General features: G+C 31.3%; 1 protein-coding gene across 19 annotated transcripts in view; it reads left to right on the top strand.

Moving 5' to 3' along the window:
* LOC129804882 (potassium voltage-gated channel subfamily KQT member 4) overlaps window positions 1–16964 on the top strand; it is a 343722-nt gene extending 326758 nt beyond the window's left edge. For 17 of the 19 annotated variants that reach the window (XM_055852579.1, XM_055852587.1, XM_055852584.1 and 14 more), the window contains 2 exons: window positions 11999–12192; window positions 16245–16964. In XM_055852579.1, the coding sequence (XP_055708554.1) occupies window positions 11999–12192; window positions 16245–16406 (356 nt within the window). In that variant the 3' untranslated portion in view covers window positions 16407–16964. Of the gene's footprint in view, window positions 1–210; window positions 2530–7671; window positions 7887–11998; window positions 12193–16244 lie in introns of those variants that run through there. The other 2 variants (XR_008752031.1, XM_055852590.1) reach the window with 2 other exon arrangements.
* Window positions 16965–18015: the final 1051 nt, after the last annotated feature.

Here is an 18015-nt window from a genome sequence, read left to right as displayed (position 1 = left end):
CCAAAAGAGAATATCATGTTCATAAATTTCAGTGTTTGGTTAAGGCACTGAAATATCTTCCATAAATCGCATCTCTCTCGATGATTTTTATCTTTAACTTTTGAATTTGTGTGAATGTCTTTATAGTATTAATTAATTGTCCGAGGGAGATGCAAAATTTAAGAAACTAAAAAGAGACTTTTTAATCTCTTTCTGTATATCACTTTGCAGCATCATATGACGATTACTCCTCATCAACATCGCTCTAACATCAAAGTGCACCTCCTCAATGTAGCCAAAATGGAAAAGTTGTCCTTAACATCTTCAATTTTACAAAGCTATTTCAAATTTGTTATCAACACTTTAATGTTTCCATTTTTCAAGTGGTCGAATGAAAATAAATTGCAATGCTTTATTTTAAAATGTCCTTGAAAAGAACCAAATTATCTCTAAAAATCATTAGATAAACGATACTTAGATAAACGAAACGTAAATAAATGTTATGCATTAAGATGTACTTAACTGGAATTTTATCTTGGAATATTATTTTGAATTTATGAGATGGAAAATTGGATAATTAGGAATATATTCATCGCTATTCTTGCGAAATTTTGGACGATTACCCCACGATGATGTTCTCATCATTTATCTATTTGCTGCACGATATCTCCTTTTTGAATAAAACTAAATATATAGTGGCACTTTTTCCACTGGCTACGTTGAACATTCCAAATAACACGAAAAATTCGATGAAGAGTGTGAGTGAAATTGACATAATTAAATCCCAAGAAATGTTCTTTTCGTTTTATATCCCAAAATATTTAAATTATTCCTCCCTCCCCATTTCAAATCTCTATCTACTTCTCTCTATAGTCTTTTCAATGGCAAATTTATAGTTGGTGTAATCAATTTATATTTTTTTTTCAATTTATTAAATTAGAGAGTGTCAAAATTCTGCGTAATGTGTTTGGTGTTTTCGCCCAAAATTTTATAATGCCTTTATATTGAGTAAACTAATTATTTATCAGAAGTGTGCATTAGTTAAATTTTACCGCGATTCTTTACATACAATAAGTTTTACTTCTGTTTTCTTTTTTTTTATTTTCAATTTGGTTTAAATAATTATTTGGAGGGGAAAATGTAACCGATTAATATTTTCCTTTTAAGGTGATCAATATTTCTCGCACCAAAAATAAGCTTAACTTGCCCCTTGGATTTAAAAAACTGAATCAGGTTAAGGGTTAACTGCTTTCATAAATTTAAATTTATTAGTATAACCGGTTGGGGACTCAATGGGTCGAGTGGTAGAGTGCTCGCTCTATGATACAAGTGTCTCGGGTTCGAATCCTTTTTCGGTCATCAGACATTTTTCTAGCATAGGAGTTCAGATTGCATCCGGTGAGGCTCACTGAACTTGATTCCATGGGGCATGGGACTGACAACCCCAATCCGTGTAAGAATAAATACTAATGCGTGTATAGAAATCTCCTTACGGGAAAGCCTAGTTCCTCTATGGAATTAATATTATCATTAATATTAATACATCCGTTCCCACATGCTCTTTACAAATTTCTTTTCTTTCAGTTACAACAATAACTTTTAGGTTTATAGAACACGAGAATTTCGTCAAAGTTCAATAGGTGGCAGTAAATCTATTTTTCAAATGTAAGGTTAAGCAGAGCGAAGTAATAATTTAGAAAAAAAAACTTTATGTTAAAAGAAAATAAGGAAATATTTTTATTCTCTTTCATTTGATAACGGATTTATTTATTTTTTTTAATAGGATCGAAGAAACACCTCTTCGGCAGAAAACCCCTATTGACCCTTCCGCCAAAATATTAAAATTTATTTAACGTACCTTTTGCTATAAGGAGGACAGTTCAAATTTCGTAACTTAATTGTTACTGGAAGGTGTCAATGTCAATAGATCATCACAGAAGTTCTTAAAGTGTCAATAGGTGTTCCGTTCACCCTATGGTGTAATTTATTGATGTAGAAGAAACTAGAGCACCACTGAAGATGGGGTAGCACTTAACTCTTTCGCGTCCCACTTTTATTCAGCAGATGAATTCATGTAAAATTGAGTTTTTCCTAATGCTTTATGATCAAATATAATAGTTCAGAGAGGAAAAAAAATTTCCATTGCGTGGAAACTCGGAAAAACCCCGGGTCATATATGACCCTGTTGTCCTCGAGGGAAGTGTACATACCATTATCAAAATCTATATCACGGGCTTTTTAAGAGTTTTTTTTGCTTGAAGTTGTTAATTTGGCCAAAACCATGGCAAACTGGATTGTCTTAATGAACACTGTACTCCTGGTGTTCAAGGAATCTTCCTGGTAATCCCTTTGAACAGTCACTGTCACAATATTTTGAGTGGTATTTGGCAAAAATAAACTTATCCACATATTTATTCACACACAATACAATTGCACAATATGAGACGCTTGCAGAATACTCTAAAATATTGCAAAATATGTTATAATTCATCAGATATAAGATGAAATGTCCAGGAGCAAGATGTCCCACCTGCATTTCACAAAGAAAAACAATGTCCCAACTACATTTCGCTATAGGTTTGGGACGAAAACACTGTTACCCTTGCGGACAATAGGGTCATATATGACCCGGAAAATTCTACACGCTTTTCTGGAAAATTGAGAGTAGTTTATTATATCAAAATATGCAATATACAATCTTTAGATATTCTATTTTGTGTTTCTAAAGAACTTTTTGCTGAAAAAAATCATTTAATATAAAAAATTTTGGAAGTCATTTCACAAAGTTCGAAATTAGTGATTTTTGATCTCAAATATTTTCTTTTCTTGAATATCTGGAGTCTTGAGAAAATTAGCCAAGAATCTTACATCCTTCTATTATGATGTCGTGCACAAACCGATAGATTTCAATTAATTTAAATAGTCAAAAAAATTGTTTTTTCCCCGGGTCATATATGACCCTAATGACGCGAAAGAGTTAATACTAATTTTTATTTCTAAACTTACTTGGACAATCTCGACCGTTTCTTCTGAGAACAAGCCTCCCTATAATGCCTATTAATTTCTATAAGTTTTGTTCTCTGAAGTCTAATATCTGTTTAAAAAAAAATTGCAGCGTTTGGTGCTATCCCCAAGTTTCCCAATGCGAAACACAAAAATTGTTGAAAAATACCGTTAAAAACATACTCTAAATCGTATTTTAGAACACTTAGAATTGAAAGGTCTTCAATAAATACGTAATGATTGACCTAATAGGTTTTTAAAATTTAATTTTAGAAAATTGTTAGCACTAGCTTCTTTCCAACGGTTAAATCGCTCGTTAGTTGGTTAGTTGGTAGTTAGTAGGTTAGTTCATGTTGGATTATAGTAGGAAACAGATCGTTAGGAGAAACGCTGAGTGTTCTTCAGAAACCTCTGGTGGCCAAGGCGCCCATCCACGCCTTAAGCGCTTTATACGGGCTTCAGACCTAAGGCTTAGCCATATGGCTTAACTTCTCTAATATCTTATCAGTCAAGATTTTTTGGAAAATTTTGACTTAGGATTGGATTATTAAGGGCGAATGACGTAATACATTTTGAAAAATCAATAGAATCGGTTGCTGTTTCAGGTTTTGGGACCCTTGGGAACTGGGCTAAACCTCTAATCTGAAGACGATCTTAAGGACTTCGGCCCTTACACATCTAATTAACCCAATTTCAAACTGAAACCGGAGCCTTTTGAGGTGTATTTGGGTGTATTTGCTTGACGACAGTTATCCCTTGGTAGCGCTCTTAACCCTAATGGTTGCATAGACTTCTAAATCGTATTTTCGCACATACAGATTCAAAAATCCCTCGTAGGATCCTCCTCTGAAACACGTCTAAAAAATAACAATTCTCCTGGTAGAATTCACGTTTCAGAAGAATACACGAAAAGACTGTCAGGATTATAATTCAATATAGTAGTAGCTCGAGAATAGCCTGGAATTTGGCAATGAAGGCTTTAAAGGTAAAATAGAATTATGCAAAGAACCTTTATTCGATGATCTTAAGCCTTCAGTGTATGACATTTTGGGATAAATCTCTACTGCCAAATTTTACAAGCTAAATATCCTCAAGAATCAGCCTGATTCTACTTGAGACTTTGGGTACTAATACTACTTTTCATATAAAATGATTTTTCTTCAAATAGAACACCAGTGAGTGTACATGCAACTTCTCTTCGGGCGATACTTGTACACTTAAAATTGCTGTCCATTTCAGTGAAGCTTATCAAAAAGTATAGAGGATAAAATTCTCTTCCTTCTGTGGAATAATTTCTCTTTTACAGCGACATTCAATGGATGGATATCAGAAAAAGAAAGTTCAAGAAGTACCCAAGCTAATACAAAGTCGCAGATTCGAGCTTTTCACTGATGACGAAAATTTTATCTTTGCACTTTCTAGCACTGAACTTCATCAGTGTATATATTATCCACTCCAGTTTTTGGTTCAAAAGTTCATTCTGACCTGAAGAACTTTGAGCAAAACTTTGTATATTACACATTGAAGAACATTAAAAAAACACAGTTTCAAACATTTGAAGTCCTTGATTAAAAATGCTCTACCCTAGCCTTTATTCTGAGATTCAAGCCATACTCAAAATTCAATTCAAAGAATTCCTTGTACTTGAAAAGAGAAGAGACAGAGTATTTTTCTATTAATCATTGGACATTTTGTTGTAACGTAAATTTGTTGCGTCATAATTTCGAAAAGGTGTGTGATATTCTTTTTCAAAGAGTAACCTATTGGCGTGATCATGTCCGTTTTTAAATAATTTATTTCTATGCACTTAATATCTAGATTGCTGCAAAAAAAAAGATTTTTGGATATTGTAGTTGTTCAAAGACAAAATTATGCAAACTTTGTGCAGGGAGTTACGTGCGAAAAAATTGACATAGCGGCGATTTTGATAATATTTTCCTTCATTCCCTTTCCTGATTTGGATTCTAGATGACAAATCCTTTTCCTAAACAGTTACACTATATAAATATATAGTGTTTGAAAGGAATTCCGTAACCATTACAGTACGTATTTGATAGTATATCCTCGCGCTCCCTTAATTGATTTTTTCTTCTTTAATCATCCATTAAAAACTGCAAGGAATGATTTCAAAAAATGAGTATTCTATTTTCAATATTTTTAGTATATTCTATTGGGTATAATAATAGTAATTCAACCTAAGCATCGATAGAGGTGCTAAGGGACCAAATTGACTCAGGCTAATCTTCGTCAATATTTAGCCTGTAAAATTTAGCAGTAAAGAATTAGGAACAGGAAATTTATGTAAAGTACCTTTAATAGATGATCCTAAACCCTCAGTGTATAACAGTTAGTAATAAATCTTTGCTGGTTAATTTAACAGGTTAAGTATTCTTGAGGATGAGCCATGGGATCAGCCTAAAGCCCAAAATAGACACAAGGATCGGCTTAGGAATCAGCCCGAAAAATGAGGATTGATTTCGATACACTCACGGATTAGCCCATAATTTGGAGGATCAGGCTGATCTTCTAAATTCATGAGGTTTAGTGAAATTACGGGGATTAGGCGACATTAGCGCCAGAAAATAAAAAAAACTTCACTTTGGGTGATTTTGGGTGCTTTTCGAAATGTCAATTGTGTGAAAAAACATAGAGAATTATGGCACGCAATGTCGCAAAATCTTAAAATGCATTAAGACTGGAGTAATGGCAAGGACAGAGTGCTCTTTCCTGTACGAAAAAGCCATTGATAATGCACTTGAGAAGTCCTTCAGCAATCAAAGTGTGGAGATTTAATAGAAGTTTACGCTGAAAACGCTAATCTTTGATCCTAAATCCTCAGTGCATGATAGTTTGGGCTGATCCTTTTCCGCGAAATTTTTCGAGCTGAGTATTCTCCAGGATCAACCTGTGTCTACTTTCGGCATAAGTCTATTTTGGCTCCGTAAGCGAGTGGAGACATTCATTTCTGCATTTTTATGCACAGAACGTAAATAAATAATTACGTAACATTGTTCGTAAATGTTTGTGAATCCCTAATGGGAACTTGTTACGAAATGATCACAAATCATATAACCCAATAAAGAGTTCGTAAAAGTTTGTACTTTTTTCACAAACATTGTTCGTAATATGTTCGAATGACAAGCATTTTTTGTTATTTTATAAACTTTTTGTTTGTCTAGTAAAACTTTTCGAACATGTAACAAAATTTTACGAACATTTTTCTGTGTTTACAAACATTTACAAACAAATGTTTGTAAAATGTAAAAAATACAAACTTTTATGAACTTTTTAGTACCCAGTAAGAATTTAGAAACATTTACGAACAATTTTACGAAATACTTTTCATCTGTATACCAGGGGGGGAATTCTGTAATGCTCTGACAATGCCATATGACAAATTGGGTTTGAGTCTCGGGAGAGCTTTTTCGAAAATGGGATTTTTTAGCCGTGGCATTGCCATTACAGCTCACGTGACATTGTCAAAAGTCATATATTTGAGATTTCTGGCAATTAAATTACAATGAATGGTGTTAAACAAATCAACCAAGACAGACTGTATTTGCATAAAATCATCAAGTAAAGGCATTTCATTAAAAAATCAATGAATTGCATTTTCGAACTCATATGATATGACAAAAAAAGCTCGAATGACATTGTCAGGTTTCGAACTCACGTGTGACAATGCCACGAAAATTACAGAATTCCCCTACATGATTGGATTAGTTAGCTCAAAGTCCTGTGGAATTAAGTAGAATGATTCTTCAGGATTCGAACCCAAGACACTGGCATTATAAAGCAGGGGCTCTGCGACTTAGCCAATTGATTGATTGATCAGACAAAACACAATTCGCAGAACTGTTTAGAAAATCGGTTTAATGTCTTAATTTTTGGAATATTTGCTATTTGGCAATTCAAGTTGAAGACTAAAACTATTATTAGCGAACCATACAGATAATCGTTAAAGGATTTATTGGGGTTTAAGTTTTTGAAATTTTTAATGTGAAGCAGTAGAGAAGTGTTGCGGATTAATTTGTTGTAAATTAAATTGAATGTAATGTGAGATTAAAATTGTTTTATCCTAGTTGCACGTCAACGTGGCGCGATTTTGTAAGCCGAATGTAGAGAATTTTATATAAATAGTTTAATCTTGATGGTACCTACCTGTCAAAGTGTGACTGGTACCTGAAATAAATGGAATGGGAGTGGAATTTATTTTTAATTTCCTCTTATTTGGCAATTCTATTACTTTCTCTCTATCTCAATTTTTTTTTTATCTTCCTGGATTGTGAATTTTCAATATATATGAACGTTTTTCTCACAATCAATTCAGAACATTAGAACATTTGCTAGGGACAATGTATGTGACTGGATGTTTGATTGATATGGAAATGTGTGTTTTCTCACTTGCTCGTTTGAATGTTAACTACACAATAAAATCACAATTTTATTTATTCATTTAATTTTAAACACAAAAGGAAATTGAATTTTTTGTTATTTTTTTTTTCAATGTGGTGTGTGATTGATAATTGTTGCACGCCATTTGGTTCTTTTTTTATTTAATGTAAATCATAACATTTAACGACACTGAATCATTTATATTTTTAAAATATTTATTCATTTTTATCGAAATCACTGCATATTGTCGAAAATATGCAATGAAAAAGGAAATATTATTTGTCTCTCAATTAGTTTCAGGATCGCAAAATGATGAAGAGAAGAAAACTGGAAATTCCATTGTTGAATGATTCAATTGAACAAAGTGTGGCTTTTGAATGATTCCAAAAAAAGAAAACAAATTTACACTTAAGAAGCGAAGAGAGATACAAAGAAATACAATATTCTGAATAATTAAATCACTATCACGTTCAATTCAAACCAAGAAATAATTTTACTTACTTTTATTGGTAAGACAGTTTTTCTTCATAATGTTTTTCTCTAAAAACAAACTTTTTTAATTAATAATTTGTCACGTACACAATTAAATTCTGCTCAACATTTCACCACATAACACAATTTTATAATCTGTTTAGGCCTTTTTACAAGTTCATCCAACAAATACGAAAATACTATGAAAATTTATGATTGTACAAAACAAATAAAATCATATCAATGGTTTACATTTCATTAAAAATTCAATTACTATGGGGAAATATTTAGATTTTGTAAAATTGACATTTTAATATTGATACGCGATTTATTATAAATTTAGCGCTTTTCCACACAAACACATTACACACTTCTGAAAATATATATCACGAAACATTTGTTACATAGGATTGTATACACATTTATTTATTAATCAACACTCCAAATGATAAATTTATTTTCACATACCTCTCACAATTATGTATCCCATGCAGAGCAACATTTTAATTATTATTAACAGGCGTGTCATATTGAATAATTAGCAAATCAAATCCCAAGTGATTTATTAATAATCTATTCATTGTAAATAAAGTATAGAAAGGTCTGTGATAAAAAACTATGAAGCAGAAAGTAACATATGTATTTGATATCCCTTTTCATTAAGGCAGAATAATTTTCACACAATATTCGACACGCCAAAGAAATTTAATAATAAATCAATAAAATTTAATGGAGTAATACTTTGTAGAAAATTTAATTTACACACTTTCATCAATTTTACTCTTTTATATTGATTTACATTTACTGGACGAGAAATAAAAAAAACAAAAATAAAATAAAACAATAACCATGAAATGTGGCTTATCTTATAAAATTAGGCGTATTAATTTAACGGATAATCCAACTCCATTTTTCATTCAAAAAGAAAAGATAGTAAACTGTTCCAGCTTTACGGAATGCTTGAACTCATGAGATAGACTTCTCCGTGAAATACCTTTCTCTGTGATTTTTGGAAGCATTACTGGTTCAAAAATGCATAATGACAAATTTTCGGTCATGCGCTTGTATGGACGAAATCTTTCCCTAGGCTACCTCTAATACATATCCGAAAATGAAAAAAAATCATTGGAGTCGTTTTCGAAAAAAAAAAACTATAACACGGTTTTCGAAGGGTAGACGAAAGAAGGTAGATGAAGCACAAGGACAAATTTCCTTAAACCACACTCACTTATGGGGAAGTCACTGAAGACCGGAAGTCGATATCTTTCACCATATACAGCTTCTAAACTGGCAAGTAGGGCAGTGGAACGGCATGATCGGATGTCTGCCTATCAATATACTCTGTTTCAATACCAGTTCCAAAGATTCAGGAAATGTATCAGTCTTCAATCCTTACGTTCAGTAATAAGCTTTCCAATTTGAAAGGTCTCTCCGGGAGAGATGTATACTTTACCGATTCGAAGGTAAATCAGAGAGAACTTACCTACACTGAGTGAGAGAAATCCGAAAAAGTTAAAATAACATTCCGGAAATGTTAATTTTACCCTGCAGTATTGATCCGAAATCGGTGTAAATATTACCCTTTTAGGTGTATTGGGGGTCAAAGTTACCCTTTTTCATGTTAATTTTACCCTTAAAAAGGTGTAAAACTAACATTAAAAAATGTTGATATATTTTTACACCTAAAAAGTGTTAAAGTTATGAGGAAAAAAAGTTAATCGCACCCTCCTTTTTTTCTCAGTCTAAAAACCCGTTGAAAGTTCGAAAATTTAAACAGACGAGTACACAAGAAAAATCATAAAAAATAATATTTATAAAAAAGGCTTCTACACACTAGGAGAAATTTCTTTAAAAAAAAAATCCCTTTTAAAGAAAATTTTCCCTATCCTTGTGGGGTAAATTAAGCTAATTCAAAACCTGCTCCAAATGGAAATTTTTCGCTATTCCAAATGGAAACGTCATTGTTTTCACGATAAATACAGTACTAAATTATTATATTTATATATTTTCTATACCACAGTTTCATTATTTAGTTAGTTTTTCTCCAAATAAAGCGAAAATTTGGAAGAATTTGAATTAAGAAGTTTTCAAATTATATCTAAAGAATTTTCTCTAAGCAGTAACATTCTAGAAATGTCAAGACGAAAATTTATGTAATTCTCTTCAGAAAAAAATATGAACTTAATGTGTTGAATCTTCTGTCAGAGGTAAAGCGTCTGGAAATGGTTCTGAATTAGGACATTTACCCTAGGCAGAAACGTCAGAATTTTTTAAAAAAGGCAATTTTTGACGAACATTGCTTCTAGTTTGTAGACACCATAATATTAAAATTGAAACGTTCTTGTTCTGCCATCCTAAAAAGTCGCAGAACTGCACAAACGTTTGTGAAAAGAAGAAGAAAAGCCAGCGCTAAAACTTGAAACTTGAACTTTAGATTTCTGGTTGATTTTCGAATATATTTGGATCAGCTTTGAAACGGCTGCCTCTTTGAAAGTTTATTGATTATTAAATATAGCCAATTGTCACAAAATCACCTCAAAATATCCCAAACAAAATATTCCTCCTTCTAGCTTTCCGGAATAACCTTACTTTTTTTGTCAGACTTTTTGCTTGGAAGGCTCAGAATAATATCTCAAGAAATTCGGCTTTTCGGATTCGAAGCATATAAAATCCGAAAACTTCCAATTTTCATACAAAATTTTCGCACATGATTGGGAAAACTTGTGAAATAGCGCATTAGGAAACTGTTGAAAGAACTACTGAATGATTATGACTTATGTGAGACTTATAGGGGAAAGTACTCCCCCTTCGAACGCGCATGCCTTCGAATAATGTGAATTTTCTATTATTTTTCCTAAAAGACTTATACAGTTCTATTAAATATTAGTAAGCTTATCATCAATTATTGATAATCATGTGATAATTATGTGTAAGTCTCTTAGGAAAAATAAAAGAAAATTCATATTATTCGAAGGCATGAACGTTTGAAGGCATGTTTAGAAATCCCCTTGCGGGAAGGCCTAGTTCCTTCATGGAATGTTGTGCCAGTATTATTATTATTATTACGAACATTCGAAGGGAGAGTACTTTCCACTACTTAAGACATTTCGAAATTCAAACAGAAGGTATTTTAATCACCATGAGAATGTCAGGCAAAGTAAAGGTGGCTTTTCTTTGTCTTTCGAAATCGATGTTCGATTTTTTTAAACACAAAAACCGTAAATGCCGTAAATGAAATAAATATGAACCGAATTTCGAAAAAAACATTTATGAATAAAATAACTACGTTAAATGATACTTTCACGGGAATGCTTCTTCTGTCCTTCATCTGTTAAGTTATATATTTATATTGTGAAAATATTTAAGTGATAGTTTTTCCAATTTTCTATAAAACTACTTTTGCTAAATTTATTCGAGTTTCAAATTGCTTCTGCTTTTGAACTAAAACTTTCTTGAATCTTCTCTTTTAGACAAAAAAAAAAAGCTCCGCTGAAAAATTTTTTAAATCTGAAAAAGATATGCAAAATGGGAATATTCCACGGGAATGATTTATTTAAAGTTTTAAATCTCCATTAATGTCCATTTTCTCAACAGAATTATCCTCCGAACGTTTTAAATTCAAATAATTCTAAATTCAACCAAACTATTATATTTTTTTCTTAAATCATTATCATAAAATTTTTTTAATTTACAATTTTAATACTCATAAAACTTTTTAAAAACAATGTCATTCTGCACCGCAGTTTTTCTGCAATCATCGTCAAAATGTTAATCAGTCTCTCTAAAAATTTCTTCTTGAAATGTTTAATTTTTTTGCTTTGTACACGATCTGTAAAAAAGAACTGTGTGTAAATTACTGTACAGCAAAATTCTTGCTATATTTTTATTTTCAAATTCATTATATATTTGCCTAATGATCCAGAATTAATTATTACATATTAGATTTTAGTAAAGTCACGCATTTATCACGCCATATTCTTAAAATGTATAACCCTTGTCCATTAAACAGAAACATTTATTTTAATCCTTGTACATGATTGTAAAGACTTTTATCCTCAATTAAAGGCTTTTTTTTAAATAATCACGAAATATATTCAATAACACGTCCTTTGTCTTTCTCTTCCTTTCTGCTCTGTGTGTGCTTTTTCAGTCATCATGATGGACGAAGAAATCGAGGATTTAGAAGAAGAAGATCTGGACATTGAAGGCGAACTCGATCCTGACTCACCTCCATGGGATATGTATGACATAGATGCAGGTGATATGGATCTAGACACCGAAGAGACAGCTCTTTTGCGAAATAAAGCTGCAAATACTGAGATCATTGTTACGCCAATAAGCCCAGTAAGTATTTATCTTAGCATTCAGATAAAAAAAATGTTCCAGAAGTTTTGTTTTTTTTTTAATTAAAGAGAGTAAAAACGACATTAAAAATTAGGAAAAATCATTTTATCGAAATAGATTGCCCTTGTGACAAAAGTTAAGAAATAGTCGATCGATTAATCGTTGTTAGATAAAACTTTGTATTCACAGCTCTGAAAGTTTTTAGCATAAAATGTTTTTGGTAATTTAATAGCCAAACAACGCGGAAAGGACCATGGGCAAAAATGTATAAGAGTTGATGAAACAGTTGATAAGAGGATGAAAAACCGCCGAGACTCAGTACAATATTCGCTGGGAGTACTTCTAAACACGCCTTTTTTCGAAAAAAAAATACAATTTTGACATCGAATTACTCAAGACCGGCTGAACCGATTATGATGAAATTCGATACGGAGTCAGTGTACGACTTAAACTATTCACGCATGTATACTACCTCCTTCCTCCACCCCTCCTTCCGGTAGCCCTGATACAAAATGTGGACTTTTTTCATTTTAACATTACTCTAAGAAGAAGTAAAAAGCTGAAACTTGGCATAGAAATCAAGGGTAAAGCGGTCTTCAGACTAGAGGTTTAGCCCAGTTCCCGAAGGTCTCAAAATCTTAAATATCGAGCAATTTTATCACTTTTTGAGAGCATAAGGTCTTTTATCTGTAATATTCCATTCCTAAGTTAAATTTTGCCAAAAAATCGTGATTTGTAAGAAGTTAGAGCAGTTAAGCCATATGGCTAAGCCTTAGATCTGAAGCCTGTATAATAGAAGGCTCTTTAACCGTGTATATATACGTTTCCCCCCACCACTCCTTCCATCAGTCTCCATACAAAATGAGGACTTTTTCCACTATAACTCCTATCTGAGGAAAGGTGGAAAGCTGAAATTCGCCATGGGAGCAAGGTTTATGAAAAGCTATTCAGTCATATAAAATCTGAATATGATTTCAAAAGAAAATAAATAAATAAGTCACAGTTACAAAAATAAGTTAAAATATATAATGATTCTAGTGAAATCGATGACTACAATCAGGCCATATCTCTCTATAGCACATTAAAAATATCATACACAAATATTATAAAATCATTAAAATCGGTTGAGAATAGTTGCGAAACTTAAAACTTTTCTTGTTATTTGAAAACTTTGATAAATGAACTTTTCAAATGCCCATTTGAAAGAGAGTCTACTGTATTGGCAAAGTTAACAACTTTTTTCCGGGACCAACCCCAAAAGTAGGGGGAAAGTACTCTCCCTTCGAACGTTCATACATTCGAATAATGTGAATTTTCTTTCAGTTTACCTAAGAGATTTACACATTTCTATTAAATATTAGTTAGCTTATCATCAATTGTTGATAATGGTGTAACAATAATGTGGAAATCTCTTTGGAGAAGTAAAAGAAATTAGAGAGTACTTTCCCTATGTAGGAAAAGCACTAGAACATAAAACATATGAATAAGAATTTTTTGCAAAACTCCTTTTATACAATAACGGTTAATCGTATATTGGTTGGTTCTAAGAATAATTTGTAAAGAAGGACTCAAAGAAAATTTTCCTGCAACAAACCATATCTTTATCTCTTCATTTTCCCAGAAATTTTCCAGAACTACCTTATACTTTTACCATCCTTCAAATTCATAAAAAAAAGGATTGTATCTAGGAAAATGCCTCTTATGCAGTAATATTCTTTTTGAAAAAAGAGTTAAAACCTCTAAAGATCGCTGGGTCCTAAAAGATACCGTTATTTAAATACTTTGAGTAATAAATTCAGAGAAAAAATGTTTTAAATAAATATACTCAGAACCTTTTTTAAAAATTCTTTAGTAACGGTACCTCTTACAACCCTATGAACTTCAGCAATACTAGCTCCTTTTTTAGAAAGAACATTTCTCTAAAGACGATAAAAGGATGCAATCGAGGCAATACTTTTAACGGAATTAAAGAATATTCGAGGATATTTGAGGAAAATCTGGATACAAGAAAAATGGAGGGATAGGGATAAGATTTATTTTAGGAAAATATTGCTTGAATTCAGTTCTCTTTTAGAAAACATTCTTTGGTGACAACAACTTACGATATGCCGTTATTTAAAAGAGCAAGTTTCATAAAAATAGTTCAAACCACTTCTTAAGAACTCTTAATTTAAGATATCTGAAAAAGTTGACGTGATGGACTATAAGTTTCTTTAGATCATGTTCAAGATACACCAAGGACTCCAAAAATACCTGTGATTTACCATTAAACGAAAAAAGTGTTCGTGTTGGTGCCCTGTAATGCTTGATCTCTCTAAAATATGACTACTCTGAAAAAATGTCTTGTTAAACGAACAAACGGATTTTGTTGAAATTTTGTCAAAAGGATGTTATTCACCAATTTGAAAAAACTTTTCCTTGCATTTTATATAGAAAAAACACCCTTTTGACAAACTTTTAACAAGATCCAGTTGGCCACCGATTTGACAAAACTTTTTCATATTCTGTATTAAAGAACATCCTTTTTACAAACTTGTCTTGTTAATTTGACAAAACATTTTTTTCAGAGTAGTTTATATGGGAGCTACCAGATGGACCAGTCAGAGGGATAATCTAAAAATATTTATTTAAAACTTAAATCGATTTTGACGCGAATTTCATTAAGATCGGTTAAGGCGTTTTCGAGTAATAAATTGTCAAAATAGCGAATTTTCAGAAGGATATCGTTAATTCCAAAGATTGACAACCCTTTTTGACTTGGGTCTCGGTAATTTTTAAGCCATATACCAATACCTGCAAAATGGACCTAGTCCCATCTCTGGCGAAGGGTTGGACCAGCTCCCAGACGTTTCTGCCCATTGTCCTTTGAGGGGACAATTTCTTAGTTTAACATTTGGTAAAACGTATTTAGTAAAAAATACGTTAAAAAACGGTAATTTTTACTTTATTAGGATTAATAAAGTAAAAATTTAGTTGGTCCTACGTAAAAAAATTTGATTACAAAATATTTGTGGGGATAAGATTTACTCTTAAAAAGCAGAGTTTGTAAAAATTTGCGAAAGTTTGTCAAAATGAATTTGATTTTGAGTGTACCTAATACCTTAAATTAAAAAAATATACAGTAGAACCCCGCTATAGGCCATCGCTCTATAGTCCACAATTTATCGACCGTTGATTTCAAAACACTGATTTTAAGTTAGGTTATGTTTTTAGTACGCGATATTCAATATTGTCATAATTATTTTAATATTTTTGGCAAACTTTATTGAGTAGTTGTGATAATTGTGATCCATAATGAAGAGAGCGATGACAAGTACCACAATCGCAAAGAAAGTGAAAGCCGTCGAGCAATTTCAATACTGAAAGTTGTTGATAATTTAAAAAAATGACATGGACTATAGTGCGACCCAAGTGTCAAATCTGGAACCAAATGTGGCCTATAGCGAGGCTCTACTGTATATTGAAGACCGAGCACCTCTAGAGAGATACCACCACTGAGAAATTTTCGAGCTGACAAAGGTTTTGTATACCTTAAAAATAAAATGATTAAGGGATTTTTTTTAAATTGTACACCATGAATATTTTATACATTGGCAATGTGGCAAAATCTTGTCAAAAGGATGTAAAAATGGAGGTTATCAAACCTTCGACAAATATCTACGAACTTGTTTGTCAAAGGTCTGTGTTTGTAAATTATGGAAATGACAAAATTGTTTGTTAATATTAATTTCTTTTTGGCAAAATATCCAGTTGGCATCTTTTGTCATTTTTCATAGGAAATGATCTCCTTTTGACAAACTTTTACCAATACATTTTTTAAGAGTAAAGATTCAAACGTTAACTTTCAACTTTGGTAAGAAAATGTTACAAGGGTAATTTGATTGACTATTGAGGGTTAATACTTAGTTTCTGCTTGAAAAATTTCATCATCTGAGTTTCAAAAACACAATACTTTTGAAATGAACAAACCCAGAAATTGGAATTTGTATTAAGAAAGCCCAGTGTTTAAGTTGGTTTTATTAAATTTTGTATTCCATATTCCCATGATAAAGGTGGCATCTTCGCAGAATATCTCAAGGATGGAGACTGAGGAGCATGCGAGGATGTCTGGTGGAAATGGTGAATACAGTGGTGGTGCTCAATCATCCAGAATGGACCTTCTGAAGCCCGAAATGGCCCAAAGTCATCGACTTCTCAACACAGATGACGTATGAGATTGGCTTTCACTTGTGTATTATTCAATATTCCCTTCAACCCACTATCCAGTACATCTTCTTAATTCCCACTTCAACCCATCACATATTAATTATTTTATACACCAAAAATTCATTTATTATAAATTAACCTCAGTGAAATCTCAATTCTTCCTGTAAGATTACCATTCTCTGCCGAGATTTTAGTCAACGACCAGACAACATTTACTTGACCCTCGTGAAATATAAATGAAATCAGTGACTAAATAAATTGCGTACTAATACTATGGGAGATGATAGGAAATTTTATTCATTTAGTGCGACGTACAAACTCGGTAAAAGATTTTTTTTTGATTTTATATTACTTAAATAAAATCGGAAAAAATAAATACACTAAACTAAAAAAAAAACAATTCTCATTAGAAAATCGTTAAGAAGATATTCATCGAATACTGATTTAAATAATAACGAAAATATTTTATGTAAATAGGATTAATTTTGAAAAAAAAGAAAAGAATATTCTTTAGGTATAACTTTAACATGTGAATACACAGAAATACATATCGAGTTTATAAGAAACTCATTGTTTTTATTTTAATAAAGTTGTTGATATTTTTTCCCCTGAATCAGTTTCGTATTTTTCAAAGCCACATTCAGAGTTTCAAAATATATTATTAAAAATCCTGAAAAAAGAGGAAATTTTAATGGTGATAAATTACAGAATTAACTGTACATTGAAATATCTCTAAGCATATATTGCTTTGTTAACTAAATTAACTAATCAATTGATAATTTGTTGAAGATATCTCTGCTTTAGATAAATAAAAATATTATTCTTAGTGAATTTTTAAGTAAATCAAAAGAAAAAAAATGTTTCAAAAAATAGAAATGGTTTTCGCAAAAAATTAACAATTTTAAATCGTCGATAAATGTACATAATTATATAAATAGTAGTCACTGAAGAAATGAAAGAGATAACTAAAAGAAACTAAAATTTATATAAAATGTTAAATGTAATTTAATAAAAAGCGAACAAAAATACAAAATGAATTATATCCTATATACTTTACTTAAAAATTCCACAGAGAAAAAACGGAACTAGGAAAATTGTAGGTTTATAAAAGAAAAAGTTTTAATAGACTGTTTTAAAAAAATTATATACATACATTATATTAGAAAAAAAAGAAAAAGAAATATTCTTAGAATAAAATTACCGAGGAAATTATTGAATATCAAAATAATAACTTTGCTTTTCCACTTTTCTATTGCAAGAACTGAACAAAAACTGCATCTTAAAGACATTTTTAGAACAAAAAAAAAGAAAAAATAAATCTCTTAGTCTTACAAAATTTCTTTTTTTTTTCAAGGAAGTAACCTGAAAATAAATGAAAAAGGCAGTTCTGAAATTTTCGTAGTGTTTCACTTTGTAAATTATTGAGTAATTGAATGAAGAAAAATGTTAATTTTAGTATAAAAAAAGAAATATTTAAAAAGTGAATGATAACCTTATAATGAAAAAGGGATCACAAAATGGTACAAGAGCTTTACGAAGAACAAATAAAATGAGGAAAACATTTCTAAATTATTGAAAATAACAAACTATAAATATCGAATTCAATTCAGATAGTAT

This window comes from Phlebotomus papatasi, chromosome 2 (assembly GCF_024763615.1).
Source record: "Phlebotomus papatasi isolate M1 chromosome 2, Ppap_2.1, whole genome shotgun sequence".
In the NCBI taxonomy this organism is placed as follows: Eukaryota; Metazoa; Arthropoda; class Insecta; order Diptera; family Psychodidae; genus Phlebotomus; species Phlebotomus papatasi.
Note: the sequence above shows the minus strand (reverse complement) of the source record. Positions and strands in the feature narration are given on the sequence as shown.